Source organism: Alligator mississippiensis, chromosome 6 (assembly GCF_030867095.1).
Source record: "Alligator mississippiensis isolate rAllMis1 chromosome 6, rAllMis1, whole genome shotgun sequence".
Lineage (NCBI taxonomy): Eukaryota > Metazoa > Chordata > Crocodylia > Alligatoridae > Alligator > Alligator mississippiensis.
The window spans coordinates 71194138-71215104 of record NC_081829.1 but is presented as its reverse complement, the minus strand read 5'-3'; the positions used below and the strand labels follow the sequence as shown (position 1 = coordinate 71215104).

The 20967-nt window shown below is 44.8% G+C and overlaps 1 protein-coding gene across 1 annotated transcript in view; it reads right to left on the bottom strand.

Annotated features, from left to right (window-relative positions):
* Positions 1–20967, bottom strand: part of CC2D2B (coiled-coil and C2 domain containing 2B) — a 112829-nt gene that overhangs the window by 78202 nt on the left and 13660 nt on the right. The window contains exons 5-10 of the mRNA XM_059730334.1: positions 16050–16142; positions 14331–14511; positions 10884–11020; positions 10642–10767; positions 7554–7763; positions 4351–4448 (exon numbers count right to left, since the gene is read on the bottom strand). Coding sequence (XP_059586317.1) covers positions 4351–4448; positions 7554–7763; positions 10642–10767; positions 10884–11020; positions 14331–14511; positions 16050–16142 — 845 coding nt within the window. The remainder of the gene's footprint in view (positions 1–4350; positions 4449–7553; positions 7764–10641; positions 10768–10883; positions 11021–14330; positions 14512–16049; positions 16143–20967) is intronic.

The following is a 20967-nucleotide window of genomic DNA, read 5'->3' as shown; positions in this document are numbered from 1 at the left end:
CCACCACCCCACTCACAGCATTGCTGCTGCCCACCCTGAGTGCAGCCTGGCCCAGTCCCTGCCGGGAAGAGCCCAGTGCTGGCCTGGCCCCAGCCTGCTGCAGCAGCCTGCCCCAGATCCGGGGGCACACACCCTCCATGCCCTCCTGGGGTACGTGGCCCCCCTCACCATGCCCCCGGATGAGCCATTTGTGGCTTTGTCCCATGCCCTGGATGTGCAGGGCCTGCCCCTGCCCCAACCCCAGCCCCAGCCCCACTCCCTCCCTCACCAAGGGGGCCTCAATCTGGTCCCTGCCCTTCACTCCCCACAAACAGACCTGCTGGGCTGTAGGAGGAGAGGTGCACATGCGCGCATGAACTTAGCCCCCCCCAGCCTCCAATTCACTCTCTGAGCCTCCACGATCGACCAATCACAATCGATTGGTTGGGGAACACTGGTCTAGGCCTAAACCTTGGCCTGGTGGACTTGGGACCTGTGACTAATTTTTACAGTCTATACGTTCTATTTTTTTATGGTTATAGATTTGGTTACTCTATGATTACTAGAAGTTATTTCCAGTCAAGGAGTGAAAATACTAAGATAACGTGGACAATAAACTTTTAAAAAGCCCTATTTATGCATACATAAAAGGAAAATGTAGGAATCATTCACTGTGAAGCAGTGGCGACGCATAGGGGATGCACCCACTCAGAGCGCCAATGCACCCCCTGACCGGCCACGCTCACCACTTAGGCAATGGGCAGGGGGAGCAGATGGAAACACCAGTTTCCCCCCTGCAAGTGCCAGCTGATCGCTGTGATTGCTGCAGCTGCTTCTGGGAGTGGCTGCAGCGATAGGCCGGCGATTGCTCCCAGAAGCAGTCACAGCCAGTCCTGGAAGCGGCTGAAGTGATCAGCCACAGTGATCAGCCACTGTGAGATCGTCCGGGGGATTCCCCCCAGTCCTCAGGATCGCCCCAGGATCGGCCACAGGGGGGACCCCCCCCGGCCGGCAGGACTGGTCGCAGGAGGGGCACATGGCCCCCTGACTAAGGTGGCACCAGTCGCGCATGCTGTGAAGTTTTATTTTCAACTGTGTTTGTGGGTATTGAGTTTCAAGCAGAAAACAGATTTTTGATGTGGAAAATAAAGCAAGCCCCTGAAAAACAGAATAGGATGAGGCAGCGACTACTGGAGAACACAATGAACAGAGATTGAGATTAGGGATAAAATAGGACCACCAAACCTGAATGCAAAAGATAGACATGCAGACCTTCTACTGGACAAAAAACCCTTATCATGCTGCATTCCTATGGTTGAGCGTGCCCATCTGGCCTCAAACATCCGGTCCCGTGTGGCTCTGGCTCGGATGTTTGATGATGTCCACCTTATCGTCCCTGGTGGTCCGTCAAGTAGATATTCACTTTTGGTGTGGTCTTCCCCAATCCCGCCTGCCACGACTTTGAATGTTATTTCAGTGGAGGGTCCAACCACTGGGAGTCTCTCGATGGTGGGACGTCTATCTGGTGGTCTTCTGCGAGGCTCCACCTCCCCTCAACCTCGCCCTTATACCCAACCTCGACGGGTCACAGCTGTCCTACTGGTCAGGTTCCCAATCATTGAGCCCCTGCTTACTTTCGCCAGGGCAGTCCTCCCTGCCAACCGTAAGCAACCTGCGGTATCCTGCCCAGGCCACGAGGTTGCCAACCTTCCCCTAAGGCTGACAACTCACCTTGAGGCTTAAGTAACACTCAGGCTCCTCGAGCTTTGACCCTCAGGCCCTCCAAAAATGGGAAACACAAAATACAAAAGAAAATCACCGATGCCCTCCGATGGGCTCAACTGCCCCTTTGCCAGGCTCCCTCTGCCTAAGCACTACCAACCCGTCCTTGACACTATGGGTCTATGTTAAGCCCTATAAGTGGCCAGGGTAGCCTACGGACTCCACTACAATTCTTCTCCCTCGCTGCCCAGCCTTTTGTTTCTTCCGGACCACCGATGGTCCTCCGGTGAGCACCTGTCCCTACATCGCCCACTGGATCAGTGCTATGCAACCCAGGGCCATGATTCGCAGCCCCTCACACTGCCCTTGTCTCCCGTCTCCCACCTGGTGTGCCTCTTTGGCTCTCCCGGTGCCCTCAACGGTCCCACCTGGTCTGGTGCTGGGAACTGCTTTGGCCTCTCCAGCCCCTCTGCCGTAGCCACTGGCGATGGGGTCTTTCTGCACCCCTCTGCCCTTTTGCCCGGGTTCCCAATCATTAGGAGCTGCCTCCGGCTCACAGCTCCTTTCACTGCAGCCAGCAGCTTCTGGCTTGCAGTGGGCGCTGATGTGTCCTTCCCCACCGGGGACAGCAGCTTCCAACTCCTGTTGCTCCCTCAAGAGCTGCGGAGTCCCACCTCCTGCTGGTGCTCCTGCCAACGTCCATCTGCTCCCCTCCTCATTGCCAGTGGCTTTATTTCTGCCAGCTGGCAATTGCAGCTAACGTCACCGGCCGGCCGCAACTGTATAAAGGCACGGCTGACGAGCCACGCAGGTTCCTCCTTGGGTTCCTGCTTTGTCGCGGGTCTTGCTGCAGGTAAGTATCTTCCTTTACCATTTCTCTTTTTTTTTTCCCTTCCCTTCTGAGGGTTCCTGACCCCAGGGCTCCCCCCTGGTATTTTGGGGTCCTCCATCTGTTTTTCCCTATTACATTGAGATTAAAGCATACTTTGTTTTGTAAAAGCTGTTTTGCATTATTGCATTCATAGCACTGGCTGCATCTACATGAAACGCCTATATTTATATGTGGCTTACTCTAATAAACATTTTCTGATTAGTTTATTTAAATTTGTTTGTTTCACTGAGATTTTGGGAACCAGACTGAACCAGTTTTTCTATTAAAAGATTTCAGTGGTCAGCCTAAAATACTGCATGTCACTTTTGTGTATTGAGAGAAGGATTTTCTGTCTACCAGCTCTGTGGTGGCTCTTAAAGAGACATCCCTGATCAATACCAGGGAGAAGAGGTAATCCAACAACAATGAAGAACAACAACTTTTGAATAGAGATGTCATGAGTTGAGGTCTCAGGCCTGGTTTTAGGGCCAGGATCAATGATACCCTCAGAGGACATTCTTGTTGGTCCTGTGAAGGCATATCTTGTAACTAATAATTGGTCCACGATTGGCAGTGGTGACTTTATTAGTGCCAGCATACCACAATTCATTCCCATAGCAGAGGGTCTAAGTACCCTGTGTTTGAAAGGGTAATAATCTCATTTCACAAAATGGGTAAAGCCTCTGGTTTTGGAAATATGTCCGGTCTCTTCCTGGCTTTTATTGCAGTCTCAATCCATGCTAGTAGCATCAGTGCTAGAGTCAGTTTTCAGTCCAAAAGTACCACTGGAGAATCAATTATTGTTTCTGATGTCAGCATAACAGCGGTGGGTGCCCAAGGCCCTAGTGTTGATAAGTGTCAAAGTGGCCATTTTCTTGCTTTTGGATATAGGTTTGATATCTGTTCAGAGGTGCACTCACAGAAGATGATTCTCTTAGGTCTTCACAGATGGCGGTCTCCTCCAAGTGTGAAGTGAAGTACATCAATTATTCAAACGCAGTTTCAGATGTCCATCTCTAGACTTGCAAGTCATCTAACAGAAGGACATAATCACCAAACACTTACTGTGAACATGGGCTCTCCCCCATGAAGAAAACATATCAAATATGCTCATCAACTAGGGGCTGGACAAAATTCAAGCCCCGAAGTGCTTTGAGCATGGAGACATTCGTAACAGACATTCATTGACAGAGATATGTAATTAAAGAATTAGAAAAGTTAAGGAGGATAAATATAGAAGATATTCACAAAACTAATTTATAAGATGATTCTGAAGCACAGAGAAAAACAGTGGATTAGACAACAGCAGACTTCTGTTTTGCTCCCATGGGTGGTAAAAGGGAATTGAGAGAGGTATGCACCCACTACACATTTTATGTTCTCACATAGGAATGTGAAGCAGCAGAAAATGTGCTGTGGAACATGGGAATATTGAGTAAAACTCATGAACTATAGGATGAATTAGTTCACATGAATCACAATGAACTCTATTTTATTAACTCCAATCACAGTTAACTATATTTTATATCAGTAGCCTTTTATCCCCCAATATTTTACAACAAAATCCAGAAACTTAATATACAGTTGTCATACAGAAATTAATAATATTTGTATTTCTGAGATGAAAGGATGCAGGGGTACAATAGTTATGCATTTATAAAAAGGGTGCTTATTAGTAGACTGGCTAGTAGATTCATAAATTGTCTGAAAAGAAAAATCAAATCTACAATATACTATTGTCAAATCTAATGAGTTGGATCATCTCATAATCATACTACCTTATTTGCCATTTGTAGTCATCTAAAGTTTTTCTGCTCAGTTGGCTTGCTTCCAAATTACTTTCTGCTATTTTTGTAGCATTTTTTAGTGCTTTAAGCTGAAAAAAAATTCTATGAATTATTCCAACTTTTCAGCAAACCCAATACTGTGTTAAAGTAAAAAAGAACTAATGATGAAAAGGCAATTTTAACTTTACTTTTTCTGATTTTTTGTAAATTCAGATCCTTTTAAACACTTTGATTTTCATTACTACAAAAAACTATATAATCAATTATCTGAGAAACCAAAGTATCATATTCAGGTCCATCACATATGTATGTGTTTTTAAAGAATGCATTATATAAAAGATTAATAGGCATGGGGATACTAAATCCCACTCTCATCATTGTATGATTAACAACTCCTAGTGGAAGCTTGAATTTCTAGCACTATGAAGGTTTTCTAGGTTGGCATGGCATACGGTGGCATGATTTTAGTATGGTCTACAGTTAAATAAAAATAGCTACAAAGAACCAGATTGGGATCCTTCTTGCCCACATTTATGAGCAATATAATTTTACCAAAATCAATGTTGGAAGCTTTGTAATCTGGCCCTAAATCAGATGCATATTTGACACTGCTTAGCTAGAGGACGTTAATTATAGAGACCTGGCTCCCTAATACATATTAGAAGATGGAACTTTTACAACCAAAATAAGAGGCATATTTTCATCATATTGAGAAATGGAAATTTATAGACAAAGTTTTTATTAGAGGTAGTTAAATATTAACTGTATCAGTAAATCTTTGTAAGCTCCCCAGCACATTTGACCTTATATGAGCTTTCAGCATAAAGAGCAATGTTAGCTTTTTTAAATTATGAAATGGTCTATATCAGATAAGACAGTATGTTAAGTACATACCAGCTGCTTACAGACATAATCCCCCCCCCACCAAAAAAAAAAACCCAGCACTTTACTTTAAACTTGGTGCTCCCCCACACCAAGCCCAGTGCATATCCAGAAGAGGCATTGCTTTAGATCGACCCAGCTTGCCCAATGTCTGTACAGAACGGGAGCTGATTGAATCAGCCTTAGATAAAAGTGCCAAAAAGCCCCTCTGAAGCATCCAATCTATACAGATATTGAAGAGCCAAATCAAGCTAATGTACTGCTTCTTCTGGTAAAGTGTGGCTTTGTGGGGTTATTTTAACATCTGTCAGCAGACATCCTAAGAGAGAGGCAGTTATCCATGTTAGTCTGAAGTCAGGCAAAAGGCAGGATAGAGATGTGTCTTATAGACAAACTCAATTAGACATACATAAGCTTTCATGAGTAGCAGTTCATTTCATCAGATCCTGAATGACTGAAGTGCATCACTCCAAGCCCGTATCTATCCCAACTATTCTTCTATACCTCCACAGATATGCAACCTTTGGCCCGTCTCTGTCACCACTCTGCTTGCTTCTGACACATTTCTTAATTCTTTTCTCCTCCCTACTGCAAGCAAAAAAATTGAGAGAAAAGAAGTGTCTCCCTGCTTTCAATCACCAGCACCACAGTGGAACCCAATTTCTGGGCAAAGCAGCTGCAAAAAAAGACTTCCCTGCAACTCCTGAGTTGGAACATATTGGGTGTGTCTGCACATGCGCAGTAGTGCTTTACTGTGAATTAAAGCATCCCATAAAAAACTGTAACATTACACTAATGCACACTAAAACAGTCTACTGAACATTAAGCATCACTAAAAAAAAGCATGCAAATGTACTACTGAGCATTAATGCTGCCTAATGCACATTTAGTACAGGCGACCCTCACCATTCACAGGGAATACGTTCCCGTGATCCCCACAAATGGCAAAATCCGCAAATAGGGTGCTGTGTTCATGAACACAATGCCCCCGGTGGCTGGGTGGGTGGGGAATGGCTCCTGCGGAAGTGGGAGCCCGGTGGCAGCAAGCGCGGAGCTCCCGAAGAGCTCCAGTAAGTGTTTAAAAAGTGTCTTTAAAATGCAGGTTCGGCATTCACAAATATTTGAAACCATGAATGCTGAACCCGCGAATACCAAGGGTTTCCTGTACCTCACAATCAAGGGCACTTTTAAACGCGCTCTGAGAGTTGGGGGCAGTGCGTTAATTAGAGCAGCTCGAAGAGCCGCTCTAATTAAAGTGCCACAGCATTTTGTGTATCAGCATCCTCACGCTTCAAAATGGCAAAGGCACTTGAACTAAAGCTTGTCAAACCTTAGTCCAAGCACCCCCACTGCCATTTTGAAGTGCAGGGATGCTGACGCAGGACACTGCTAGAGTGCAGTAATTACCATGCTCCAGCATGCTCAATTTATCTAACTGATAAAGTTGTTTTTGATATCCAGATTTAGTTATGATGTGGCGATTAATAAAGTCTGCTCCGACACACTGTAATTACAGTACATTGGAGCAGCCTCCGTGCTCATGTATAGGCACCCAAAGGTACTAAATTTAATGAGCATTAGAAAAGGCATATTAAATGCATGTGTAGAAGCACCCATTCAGAGCAGACACAATTTTCAGATAATTTAGCCTCTAACAAACCCCAACTGAGCCTGTGCAGATTCCTTTTCAGAGACATACAGATTTGTTTACTTTTAGGTGGATTTTTAAAGGGACTGGGGTAACATACCTGCTACCACCACCACCTCCAAAGCTTGGAGGCAATGAAATGCTTTTTCATTGAAATGTTTGTAAGAATATTTTAGCATTAGATAAAAATATTTTTAACAAATCCCATTCTCTTAAATAGATTGTCTGTTTTTGCTTATATTTTCCAGAAAAACTCAGCTTGAGGCAAAGAGCCAGCATTGAAAATTTCTGCTCAAATATTCACATTTGGCAAAGTTATAAGGAACTGAAAGCAGAATACTATTCTTCTCTTTCATACTTCATTCCCCCCTCTACACATCATTGATTGCTTTATTGTTGATGCTTGCTAGGTCCTCATCCTGGATGTGCAGGTATGCTGCACATGTGAGGAGGTGGGCAGCAGTCTGTGGTCTATCACCACACTCACATAATGGGCTGTCAGAATAGCAGAATAGTATGATGGATAGTGTTGGAAAAATTTAACTATGGACTTCACTGACAGCTCCACCTACAGTTCACAAATACAATAAATGCATATACTTTCTCCTTCACCTTTATTAGGTTTGAAATTTTCGACATTAAATAAAGTAAAACATTTTCTTACTTTTTCAGCTAGCAAGAGAGTTATGTTCTGCTGTTGTCTGTTCTTGAAACTTTCATAAAGTTGGAGTAATCTAGCAGCTAACACATGCTCTCGATCAAAAAGAGGATGGTGGGTGAAAAATAAACTTGATATATTGAGATCTAATTGATAACGCTGTTTTTGATATCCAGATTTATTTATGATGCAGCTTTCCCGTTCAGGTTGCATTGCCTATTTTTTAAACAATAGTAGGCCTTTATGTTATGTAGCTTATGTATTTTATGCAAATACATTTTGCAATGCAGCATTACTTAACAGTAACTGTATTTACCAGACCTTTTTTTTCAAATCCAAACCTTCAAACTCAAAATACAGAGTGATTTTCACTAGTTGCACCTCCCCAAGGAGAAGTTCTTAACCTTAAACAGCAGCTTGGATAATTTCTAATTATGAAGCCAGGCTCTGGAAAAAACAACAACATAGCTTCGCTCTCACAGAGGACAATTAACAAGAAATAAGCTTATAATTTATCAACTTAATAGAGTTTTCATTAATATAATGCTATGAGTCAAAACTCAAAGAACTTTAATAAAACTGGGTGTCACCACCCCCATTTTTAAAGATAGATAAAATGAGGCATGGAAGTTTAATAATGTGTCCAGGATCCCCTGGTTAGTCAACTGTACAGCCAAGAACAGAACACAGTCCCTTATCCTGTATATACAATATTAAGCTAAAACCAACTACCCTGAAGTTAGGTACCCATATGCTACTAACTGTCATAGCTGGGCTAAATACAGCCATAGCTGGGCTGATTTAACAACTGTGCAGATATCTGTAAGCTAGTGCCTCAACCTTCCCTTTTTGGCTGAAGAGGCAAGGAGTTCCACAATGGTATTTATGTGACAAATCTGCAGTATTCTGGAGCAAAATACATAGAAGTTAGAGTGCAAAATACAGATCTTCTTTAACAAGCAGCATAGGGAAGCAGATGAGTGTCTGGGGCACAGGGACAGTAGCAACTGCCAGTTGCTGCTGCAGTCGTGATTGTGCAGCTGCTGACAGCAGCCTTTTTTTGCCCCTCTAAGTCAACACCCAAGGCAGTTGTCCTGTTCACTCTGCCCTAGCTATGCCACTGCCTTTAACTCAACTGGTAAAACTACAAGGCAGCACCACCTCAGCAAATAGTTCCATCAGTGGATTGAAATAAGAGCCAAAGTACTCTATAGTAAGTGAGAATAGGTCTAAATTGTGTCCTCAGCGCTAGAAGGTGATGCAGAGCTCTTATATTAGCATTTGTAAGAATCCTAAAATGTTATTAAATACTAGGGCTGTGTGAAGCTTCAGTCCCTTATTCAATCTGGTGGAGATTCAGCCTGATTCCCAAATCTGAATTGAATCAGGAGACCCTTTAATCTCTCCGAATCGCATCAGAACCCTCCAAATCAATTTGGAGAGTTTCGGAAAGATTTGGTGATTCAGACATAGACACAGCTTTAAATGTTTTTTCTACATACCTCTAGGTATCAGGTGACTCGTGACTGCTGTGATGCTGGGGCACATGGAGTGTCCCACAGAAGCACAGGGGGCTCCCCAGTGCACTTAGCAGCAGACCCAGAAGCACTTCTGATCCACTTCTGGGTCTGCCAGAGAGCATGCTGGGGGGTCCTCCCAAGCCTCCCTGGCCTAGCAATTGGTGCCTCCTGGGTTTCGGGGGGGCACCCGGGGTCCCCCCATGGCCGATCATCGAGCTGGAGGGGCAGGGGGGCCACCAGCACACTCCTTGGCAGACCTGAAAGTGGACCGGAAGTACTTCCAGTCCACTTCTGGGTTTGCTGCCAAGCACACAGCCCCCGCCCCCCCCCCCCCCCCACACACACACACACTGCTGTGGGACACTCCATCTGCCTCAGCATCACAGCATTCATGAGCTGCACCTGGTACCTCAAAGTATGTATAAAAAATATTTAAAGCTGTGTCTACATCTGAATCACTGAGTCTCTGAATCAGCATTGAACCTTCAGATTCAGATTAGGCCGAATCGAATCGGGAAGTGATCCGAATCAACTAATCGAATCACTGTCCCCAATTTGGGCCAAATCCAAATTGAATAGGGCCTATTTCACACACCCCCTACTAAATACTTGTATATAAAGTCTGTTGATTCTTTGTGACAAGATCTAGGTGTGACCCTATGGTCAGAGAGAATGAAAGGTAAGACATAAGATCTTGAAGGAACTTCTAGAAAACAATCAGGTTTAGGGAGATAGTATAACCTGAAGCTTGTTACTGTAAAGCTAACTCATAGGAAAGAGTCAATTTCACCAACACTGTACTTTAGCTTTATCAGTAGCTGGTTGCAACCACTACAGGCTTAAAGAAATCAAAAGTATAATTTAAATAGCATGCTAGGATGAAATTAATCCTAAAAGAATTGTTTTTATATGCTTAAGGAAAAGTGAAAAGATCTTAATTTCAATTATATACTGTACATCCTTACCATGCAGAAAGTTCTTTTTTTTCCCAGTGAGAGATGAATAATTTATCAGTAATACCAAATGATGACATCTAAACCAAATGGTCTCCATACTTTTATGTTCCCAACTTTTAGATTCATGCTCCAAAACAGGTACCAGTTGTATAATTAGGGGTGGACAAGAGGGACACTTGCCTTGAGCATAAATTTAGAGGAGGTGTCAGAATGGGAGCCTGTGCTGCATGGATTGCTGAAGACCTAAGCTCCTGCTGTGTCAGAGGCTTCAGCCAGGGTGCAGTGACCCCATGCCTAATAACAGGAACCATAAGCTCCTGCTGCATTGTTTGATGCACTCAGGACACAGTGACCTCCACCACAGCACTGGGACCCAGGGCCTCTGAGTCTCCTCAGAGGTGAGGTAAAACTTGCTCAGAATCATCCTCCCTCCATACAATATCCCCCCTCTACTCTGCCCAGGGCACCAAAATAATTAGTTATACCACCGACAAGCACCATCCTTTTAATAATATCTAATGAAATATTCTGCCCTACAAATATCAGCTGGTGATTTTTGTAGCATTACATATTTAAAAGATTCTTGAATAACAATAGTGGCAAAAAAAAATTGCTAACCTTTTTGTATAAGGTCTTTAATTCTGAGCCATACTTAACTGGCAATTTTTTTCTGACATTTGGTGATTGTTTGATTGGAGAAGGTAATGAAATTATTTGTCCACTTTCATCAAACCAGCCTCTTCTCTTGTTTGAAATATTTTAGAAAAACAATATGAAACATTATAGTCTAAATTATTACATTAACTTTTTTTTAAATTTTCATAGAGCACTATTAGCTACTAATAGAACTATACATTTACCCCTTCTTCTTTAAGAAGGCGATTTTCCATTTTGTTATAACTTCTCTTACAAATTTCTGGTTTTCTTGGAATATAAAATCCTTCATCTTCTAAGACACGTGGCATAATTTCTTTTGGTAGTTTACAACTATGAAGCACTGAGAACAATTAAAATATTAAACAAAATAAAAAGGATATTTAATAACATAGACAAATAGACATATATATCTAAAAACTAAATGTAACCCAAGATATTATTTTTACTATTACTGTGAAGTTATTGCACACAGTAAGTAATAGAACTCAAGCAATTTCTAGTACAGTTCAAACAGTCTTGACAAACTCAGACTGTTCCCAATAGAGATAAGTCCTCACTTGAATTGTCTCTTACTCTTCTTACGTAAATGTGGGTGTAATAGGTTGGGTTAAAGCTTATTGAAATTTGCAGCTCTAGGGTACAGACAAAAATGCAGCTCCCGGCTGTAACTCGGAACGATTTTTGCAAAGCGTTCTGAGTTACAACATTATCCCAGACCAAACAGAAGTTCACTGTTGGTTCCAGGGGGGCGGGGATCTAGCTGTGGCTGGGAGCCTGCAGCCAAGTTCCCATAGCAAAGGCCAGTGCTCTCTGCCACTGCTGGCTGTTTTCAGAATGGGAGGGAAGAAAGGCAGTGGAGGGAGCTCATTCTTGGGGCTCCCCAACTGGTGCTGAAGGGTGGGTGAATTGGAGCCCCGCACCTCGGGGAGAGTGGGGAGGCTGCAGTACAGCAGTCCCACCCTCCAGGGGTGGCTGAAAAAAACCCAGACTGAGCTCCCTCTGCTCCCTTTCCCCCCTCCCATTCTGAAAGCAGCAACAGGCTGGAACTCAGTGGACATTAATTACAAAAGATGCTACATTTTGTAACATCTTTATCTGACAACTCATGCAATGAGAGATCAGATTTTCACCCAATTGGCCATTTTTAAAGCTATTTGCAGCTATGCACTTGTGTTTGGTCACAGCTATAGACTTTCTGTGGCCAGATCAGGCAAAAATTCACACTTTTGTTTGCACCTTTAATGATTACCTGTCATATAAAATACCTATAAGAAACAGTTGAGCATGTTTCCAAAACAAAGGCAAATTTAAAAGGTTACGTCTGAGCTGTAACCAACATAATGGTTTAACTGGGTCACAGTCACCTACAGCATACTCTCAACCTATAGCATACTCCCAACACAAACCTACACTACCTATAGTATACTCCCAACACAAACTTAATTTAAAACAGTATTTGCTTTAGAATACTTAAATTATCATGTTTTCTCAAATAAAACCTGTGCCATTTTTTACCAAAACAGGCTGGTGAAACTTGGGGTGCACATTATATGTGATAAAACCAGATCCCTATGGTCCAGAAGTTTGGTGGCAGGAGAGCTGTGGCAGCATTGTAATACATGTGTATGTATTTACAGCATCTGTAAATACAAACATATGCAGCGTTCAGATTAATAATAATCTTGGAACAGAATTTTTAGACACATCTGCCTTTAAAGAACCTGTTTTATATTTCTTTTGTTGGTGAGCTCAAGACATGGGTGACTGGTGCCACCTTAGTCAGGAGGGGTACGTAACCCCCCAGCAACCAGTCAGCCACTGTGGGGGGGTCCCCCCGCAGCCAATCTCGCTGGAGGGGGGGTTCCCCTGTGACTGATCGTGCCAACCAGGAAGTGCCCGCGGTGCTCTGGGAAGTGGCCGCAGCGCTTCATCCAGTGCTCCTGCTCCCCGGTTGGCACTCGCAGGGGTGACGCTGGTGCTCCTGCCTGCCCCCAATGCCCGTCACCTAAGCAGGGTGCGCAACCTGTCAGGCAGTGCACCCGTGCTCTCAGGGGGTGCACGTGCACCCTCATACACACCCTACGCCTTGCCACTGGCTCAAGAGCAACCGGTTTTCTAAATTATCCCCAGCTTCCTCCTACCCCATGTTGTCAACTTCCCTTGGGCAATTTCCCTCAAACTGTGAAAGCGTTCCCGAGCTAGAATTACAATAATTTTAAAATTATATTTAAGGCAGATAAAACAGTATATGGTTCAGAACAGATGGTTAAAATGTTACATACTATAGATCAGAACAGTTAATACAGATAGATGGGAAGAGTTAACTATGAATTAGATGTTTTCCCAGCGTGACAATTTACAACAACAAAAATTATACCTGGGTGTAATGTAATTTTTGGTTTGTGCAAAATTTAGTTTATTTTACAACCTAAAAGTACCAGACTAGAAATACTTGTCAGAACTGCTTATATTTTATTTGCATGCTGGATGCAACATAAATCTGAAAAGTTTATCTTTATTTAACTTTTCTAACAATGGCACATACAACAGTGCTTGCACATACAACTAATAGCAATACACATTAGGGCTGTGCAAAGCTTTGGGTGGTGATTCGATTTGGAGTCCAGCCCAATTTAGTGGCCAAATCTCTGAATCTGAATCAAATCAGAGAACCAATTTAAAGGTTTGAATCGATTCAAAGCTCTCTGAATCTTCGGAAAAGATTCAGAGAGCTTTGATAATTTGGGCAGTCCCCAGTGGCTGCAGCACGCAGCTGCAGCTGACTCCGAGCTGACTCCGAGCGGGCTGGGGAGGGAAGGCTGGGGGAGGGACCATGGGGGGGACCCCTGCCAGCCCCCCTGACTCTCCCACATGGCTGCCCCCCCTCACCCCAGCTACCAGTACTTTAAAAAAAAGCCCCAGTGTTCACCAGGTGCTGCCAGGCGGGGGGTGATCTCCGCTGCCCCCCACTGCTCCACGCTGCATGGGGGGCTCTGCATGAGCCCCCCAAGCCTCCCCTTGCTCCCCTGACCACCCCCACAAGTGCCACACCAGAGCCAGCTCTGGCCCTTTAAGAAAAAAAAAGCTTAGAAAAGCCCTGGGACTCACCACTCCTGCAGCAGCCTTGGGGCTTCAGGGGCTTGTACTTAGCTCCCCATGTGGCATGAGGCAGTGGGGGGCAGCAGGGATTGCCCCCCACTGGCAGGAGCGGTGAGTCCAGGGTTTTTTCAGGTTTTTTTCTTAAAGGGCTGGAGCTGACCCAGGCGGGGTACCCATGGGGGGCCTCGGGGAGCAAGTCAGGGGTTCATGCAGAGCCCCCTACACAGTGTGGGGCAGCAGGGATCACCCCCTATCCGGCAGCACCGGGGCTTTTTTTTTTAACATGTGTCGGGAGCTGGGGCAGCCATTGCCAGGCTGGGAGAGGGGCAGGGGATGGGCCTGGCTGATTCAGAGATTCAGCTGCTGCTCTGAATCAGATTCAGCCAAATCGAATTGGGACAGCGATTCGAATCACCAAATTGAATCACTGCCCCCCAAATCAACCAAATCTGAATCCAAAGCAAATACTAGCCGCTTCACACAGGCCTAATACACATGCTATTTTTCTAAAATTTAATCATTTTCCAGTTTTTATTTCAGCTGCATAATACCTGGAGAACTGCTTGGCACAAAAAGATATTCCCATTGCTTTTTAATCTGTAATTTTTTGCATTCAAACTCAGCAGGTTTTACTTCAAGCAACTCTGGCAATAAACTTTCTTCTTTTTTGTCAAGCAGAGGACAGCTTTGATCATTCAAGTCTGCAAGGTTTTGATGATTCTCTTTTGACTTCTGCAGTTTAAGAAGAAAGTTTATTTTATGCACAAAAATATTGAGAGAGAAATACCCACATTCACATATAAAAATCACTAGATAAATAAATCTATCATTGCCAAAATAAAAACAGATCTATTATCCTAATCATCATGCTTCATGTCATGCCACATATTCCTAAATTCCTAAATACAACTATATCTATTTATTTGAAAGAACTGAGCAAGGATCACGCTTTTCTTTTAAACAATGGTTGAAAGAGGAGCTAGTTGTGTGCAGAGGAGGATCCAGAGGGAGAATGGTAGCACAGTCACTCCCTCTTTTCAGACCACACCCAAGAAACAGCAGGCTGAGACTTTTTAAAGCTCCCAAAGTAGGTAAGAATTCCTACTTACAACATGTTCCCTCCCATTCCCTGCTTTACTACCCACCACTACCATTATCCTCAGTTGACCTGGGGTGGGAGGAGCTCCAGAGCCATTTCTTCCCCTCTTCAGCTGGGCTGTGCAGGGAGTGGGGCTCATCTGGGAACAGCAGCGGGTAGGTTCTGCCTCCCTGACTGGTCCCTCAACTGTTCCCTGCTAGCCTGGGAGCAGGCTCCATTAGAATTCTTTTACAACCCAAAATGACAGTAAGGTAGGATTACTTATTTTAGTCAAGAAATGATTAATGGTGACTTCTTAAGATAAGTGTATATTGTATAGAGCTCAGGTATTGACACCCATGCAGCTCAGATCTCCTGTTCTTACTATAAAATTATTATGCAAGAGATAGGCACCACCACCACCAGTCATTTAAGTACCAACCTTCTCAGTGCTTTGGCTCCTGATTGGAAGAATGAACCTGATGTGCAGGCTCGAGTCAAGTGCCTAAGTTCTACAGTGGTACAGGAATTCATACATACACACATCCCTGCATCTAGTTAGTTCTATTAGCTAGTTCTATGTAACTCCATGCTCAGCCCCTAGACATTCTGAATATCTCCTTGAAGGTACCTAATTCTCCCAATTCACTATATAAAGATCACATACATTTGGTTCATCCTCCCAGGGCAAGACACCTGTTATTTAGATGAACTGAAGCCTATATGAAGGTACCTTTGGGATATCTGATGTGAATCTGGCCAAAGAATGTTATCTTGAGAAGCTTTTAACCAAATTTTTAAAAACAAAAATGTGATCAACAATATATTTTTGGAGGATTAGGGGAAAATGGACTCATGAACTAAGAGAAGATACAATAAAGCTTCTGGAAGGAAATGTTATATTTTATTTTACAGGTATCAATTATATGTAACAAAAATCTAAATTATGAAATTAACTTAAAAAAAAAATTAACTCTTCTGTGTACAATGACTTGCAATATCAGCACAGCAAAAGAAAAAATAACTGAAAGCTAGCTCACTGAAGAACATGTTGAGGATTGTAATCACTAATAGATGGTTAAAAGAAGGTAGAATTAAATGAATTAAAACAAAAGGAGGGGAAAATTATAAACTGAGATGTTCAAAGAACTAGTGAACTTCCATGGGAGAAAAAAAAAGGAAAATACTAAACCTGGTTAATGTTTTCATCCAGAATGGTTAATTCTGAGTTTTCTTCACCAGTTGTCATAAAAAATGTAAAACCCTCATCTGATATAATTTCTTTCTAAGGAAAACAAGTATGAACACAAGTCTTTAGCAACCATTATTGTTCCGTAAGTAGGTAGTATTTTTTTCAGCTTTAGTAGCCTAAAACTATCTTAATTTTCAGTAACATGCAATAGATAGGGACAGAACTAGTATCTTTAATTGACTGTTGGTCATATGCCAATGCTATTCTCCAGCTCTGTAATAGATTAAAATGTTATTTTAGATGGTTACCACAGGCAATATTGGCAAAACTAGAGTCCTACAACAATCTGTTATAGAGGTGCATTGATACATCAGTCCAATATCAGATTGGCACCAATACAAGGAAAATTGACTGTATCGAAAATCAGCCTGATATGGCCGATAATTTTGCCGACAAATGGCCTGTGCATGAGTGCAGCCGCAGCGCAGCACATAGGCAGCAAGGAGCAAAGCCAGGCAGCTTGGAGAGCTGCATGAAGCTGGTAAGTCTGATGTGGTGGAAGAGGATTCATAGATTCATAGATGTTCGGGCCAGAAGGGACCTCAATAGATCATCGAGTCCGACCCCCTGCATAGGCAGGAAAGAGTGCTGGGTTTAGATGACCCCAGCTAGATGCCTATCTAACCTCCTCTTCAAGACCCCCAAGGTAGGGGAGAGCACCACCTCCCTTGGGAGCCCATTCCAGACTTTGGCCACTCTAACTGTGAAGAAGTTCTTTCTAACGTCTAGTCTAAATCTGCCCTCTGCTAGCTTATGGCCATTATTTCTTGTAACCCCCAGGGGCGCCTTGGTGAGTAAAACCTCACCAATTCCCTTCTGTGCCCCCATGATGAACTTATAGGCAGCCACAAGGTCACCTCTCAACCTTCTCTTGCGGAGGCTGAAAAGGTCCAGGTGCCCTAGTCTCTCCTCATAGGGCTTGGCCTGCAAGCCCTTAGCCATATGAGTGGCCCTTCTCTGGACCCTCTCCAGGTTATCCACATCCCTCTTGAAGTGCAGCACCCAAAATTGCACACAGTATTCCAACTGCGGTCTGACCAGTGCCCGATAGAGGGGAATTATCACCTCCTTGGTTCTGTTTGTCATGCATCTGCTGATGCATGATAAAGTGCCATTAGCTTTTCTGATGACTTCGTCACACTGACGACTCATGTTCATCTTGGAGTCCACTAGGACTCCAAGATCCCTTTCCGCTTCCGTGCCACCAAGCAGGTCATTTCCTAGGCAGTAGGTATGCTGGACATTTTTCCTCCCTAGGTGCAGCACTCTGCATTTCTCCTTGTTGAATTGCATTCTGTTGTTTTCTGCCCATATGTCCAACCTGTCCAGGTCTGCTTGTAGTTGTTCCCTGCCCTCTGGTGTGTCCACTTCTCCCCATAGTTTTGTGTCATCCACAAACTTGGACAGAGTACACTTCACTCCCTCGTCCAAGTCGCTGATGAAGACATTGAGGAGTATCGGTCCAAGGACCAAGCCCTGCAGGACCCCGCTGCCCACACCCTTCCGGGTCGATACCAACCCATCCACTACGACTCTCTGGGTACGACCCTCTAGCCAATTCGCCACCCACTGGACTATGTAGTCATCCAAGTCACAGCCTCTTAACTTGTTCACCAGTATGGGGTGGGATACCGTATCGAAGGCCTTCCTGAAGTCTAAGTAAACGACGTCAACCCCTACTTCTGCATCCAGGTGTTTTGTAACCTGGTCATAAAAAGAGACTAGATTAGTCAGGCATGATCTAGCCTGCTACGAACCCGTGCTGGTTTCCCCACAGTGTAATTTTTCCTGCCAGGCTCTCGCAAATGTGAGCCTTGATAATTTTTTCAAAGACTTTGCCAAGGATGGAGGTGAGCCTGACTGGCCTATAGTTGCCTGGGTCCTCCTTCCTTCCCTTCTTGAAAATGGGGACCACATTGACCCTTTTCCAGTCCTCCAGGACCTGGCCCATACACCATGAGTGTTCAAATATTCCCGCCAGTGGCTGTGCAATGACATCAGCCAGTGCCTTCAGTACCCTCGGATGGAGCTCATCCGGGCCTGCCGACTTAAATGCATCCAGTTCCTCCAAGTGCCTCTGCACCATCTCAGGGCCTACGCTTGGTAGTCCGGCACCCTGCTGCTGCCTCTCTACAATCCCAGTGAGAGACTTGTCTTGCCCCTTGCTTAGGAACACTGAGGCAAAGAACTCATTGAGGAGTTCAGCCTTGTCCCCCCTGTCTGTCACCAATTGCTTATGCCCATTTAGTAGAGGTCCCATTCCACCCTGGGCTTTCCTTTTACTCCCTATATATCTAAAAAAACAATTTTTTGTTATCCTTAACTTGGGATGCCATCCTCAGCTCCATGGTAGCTTTGGCCTGTCTAACTGCCTCCCTACAAGCGCGAGCAGAGGAGGTATACTCCTCTTTAGTAATCTCTCCCCGTTTCCACTTTTTATATGCCCCCCTTTTTGCCCGCAGCTGCTCTGGATTTCTCTGGTCAGCCAAGCAAGCCTCTTGGCCCCTTTCCCCCTTTCCCCCCGCATCGGGATCATCTCCCTCTGTGCCCAAAGGATCATTTCCTTAAGGCACAGCCACCATTCCTGTGCTCCCATCTCTTCAAAACTCTTACTCTGCAGTGTGTCCTTAACTAAACACCTGAGTTCCTTGAAATCAGCTTTCCTAAAGTCTAGCACTTTCACCCTACTAGTTATCTTACCCACTCGACATCTTATGATTAATTCTATTATTTGGTGATGTAGGAGGGGGGAGGAAAGGGGCTTGCGGGGGCAGATCAAGGCCCCCACAGTGAGGGAGAAGTGGGGTTGGGGCTGGGGCAGGGGCTGAGGCAAGCACTGCCCAACCAGGGCAGGGTGGGCATGGGACAGAGCTGCAGCTTGTCCAGAGGATGCAGGGAGGGGGGAGTGGCTCCCACCACTGTGCACCACTCGTCCCGAAGCCACTGATCTGGTAGCTCATCCAGCACTCCCCTTCCCCACCACCCACCTGGGTGGAGTAGTAAAGCAGCCAGAGGCCAGTATGTGTGCAAGAAAGCCAGTCAGTTAAAATGTAAATTGAGGTGGTCAGAAAGTGAGAGCTAGGTGGGGATTGGGGGTAGGGGGATGAATGTAGCTGTAGTCAATGGACTGGAGGTGAGGGGGGCGAAAGGAATGAAAACATGACCTGCCTGACATCTGAAAATATAGTAACCCTATACCATGACAGTGCTTGAGCATGCCCTCCTGGAGAAAGACTCAGAGCACCTTCACTGGTACATTTCCAAGTTTAGGGCACACAAAAGGGAGCAAGGAGACTGGGAAAGGATGCTTACTGGCCCTCCTGCCTGGCCATGCTGCCACCCCAATACCCTAAGTGTTCTTAGATGCACCTAATTCCACACAGAATGAACTTCAATGCAAATAAATGTACGGTGTTACACTTAGGGAAGAATTACCAGATGCAAAGATTCAAAACAGAAGCTAACTAGCTGGGTATTAGCATTGTAGAGCAGGATCTGGGAGTTTTATTGAATCATAGACTCAATAGCAATACAATGTGATGTATTGACAAGAAAACCAAATGCATTTTTGGGCTACATTAATGGAAGTGCTAGGTGCAGTATATAGGAGGTGACAGTGCTCCTCTTCTCGTTGTTGATTAGGCCTCATTTAGACTAGTAGTGTGCATAGATCTGGGCTCCCCATTTTCAGAAGAATGTAGAGAAACTGTATAGGGCCCAGAGACAGGTTGAAGAGAAAGCTTTCCAAAGAGATGTTGAGAAAAGTAGATATATTTAGTTTGGTAAAAAGGAGATTAGAAGGGGAGTACATGGTAACAGTTTTCAAATATTTGAAAATAAAGAAAGAAGGAGAACAACTGTTAGACCTTGCCACAAAGGGCAGGACATAAAACAATGTCCTTAAATTGCAGCAAAGCAGATTTAGACTAAATACGAGAAAAAGCTTCCTAACTCTTAGAACAAGGCAGTGGACCCAGACTGCCCAGGGAAGTTGTGCGATCTCCTTCACTGGAAGTTTTCAGGAGGTGACTGGTAGGACGGTGTGAAATTTCGTCGGGTGTTTCCTTTCAAAGCTGTTTCAATGCGTTTTGAGCTTGAAACAGTGAAATAGAAACAAAACAAAAGCCTTTGAAACAGTTTTGAAACAAAACAAGGGCACTCAAAATGTTTCAAAAGTTTCAACACATTTCAAGTTTCGAAGCCGGGTTTACTTGGTTTCAGCACCAGTCCCAGCTGGCAGCAGCAGCCTCCTGTCATCCGGAACAGATCCACAGTCTGCGCCCCCTGGGAGGATTCTGGCACAGCCCCCAGCCCTCCCAGTGGTGCAGGCCCCTGGATCTGTGCCCTTTGGATTTGCTTGCTGGATGCCAGCACTGGTCTCAGCTGGCAGAAGCAGCTTCCCATCATCCGGCATGCATATCAGGGGCCTGCCCACACTCCCAGCAGGGCTGCGGGGCTATGCCAGACTCCTCCCAGGGTGCAGGCCTCCGATCTGCCTGCCAGATGACAGGAGGCTGTAGCTGCTGCCTAGGACTGGTGCTGGGCTCAGCCCGCACCCAGTGCCGGGAAGATTGGTGCTGCTGCTGGGTCCAGGTGGCAGAACCAGCCTCCTGTCATCCAGCAGGCAGATCAGGGCCCCTTATCCCCAGGAACAGTCTGGCACAGCCCCGCAGCCCTCCCAGTGGTGCAGGCCCCCGGATCTGCCAGCCAGATGACAGGAGGCTGCTGCTGCCGGCAAGTGACAGGAGCTTTGCTTGTCAAAACCTTGAGGTGCAGTTTCCTAGAAACCTCTGCATCTATCTCCTTGAAACTTGGCAGGCTTCATGCCCTAAGAAGGGGCTACTATCCCTACAAGTTT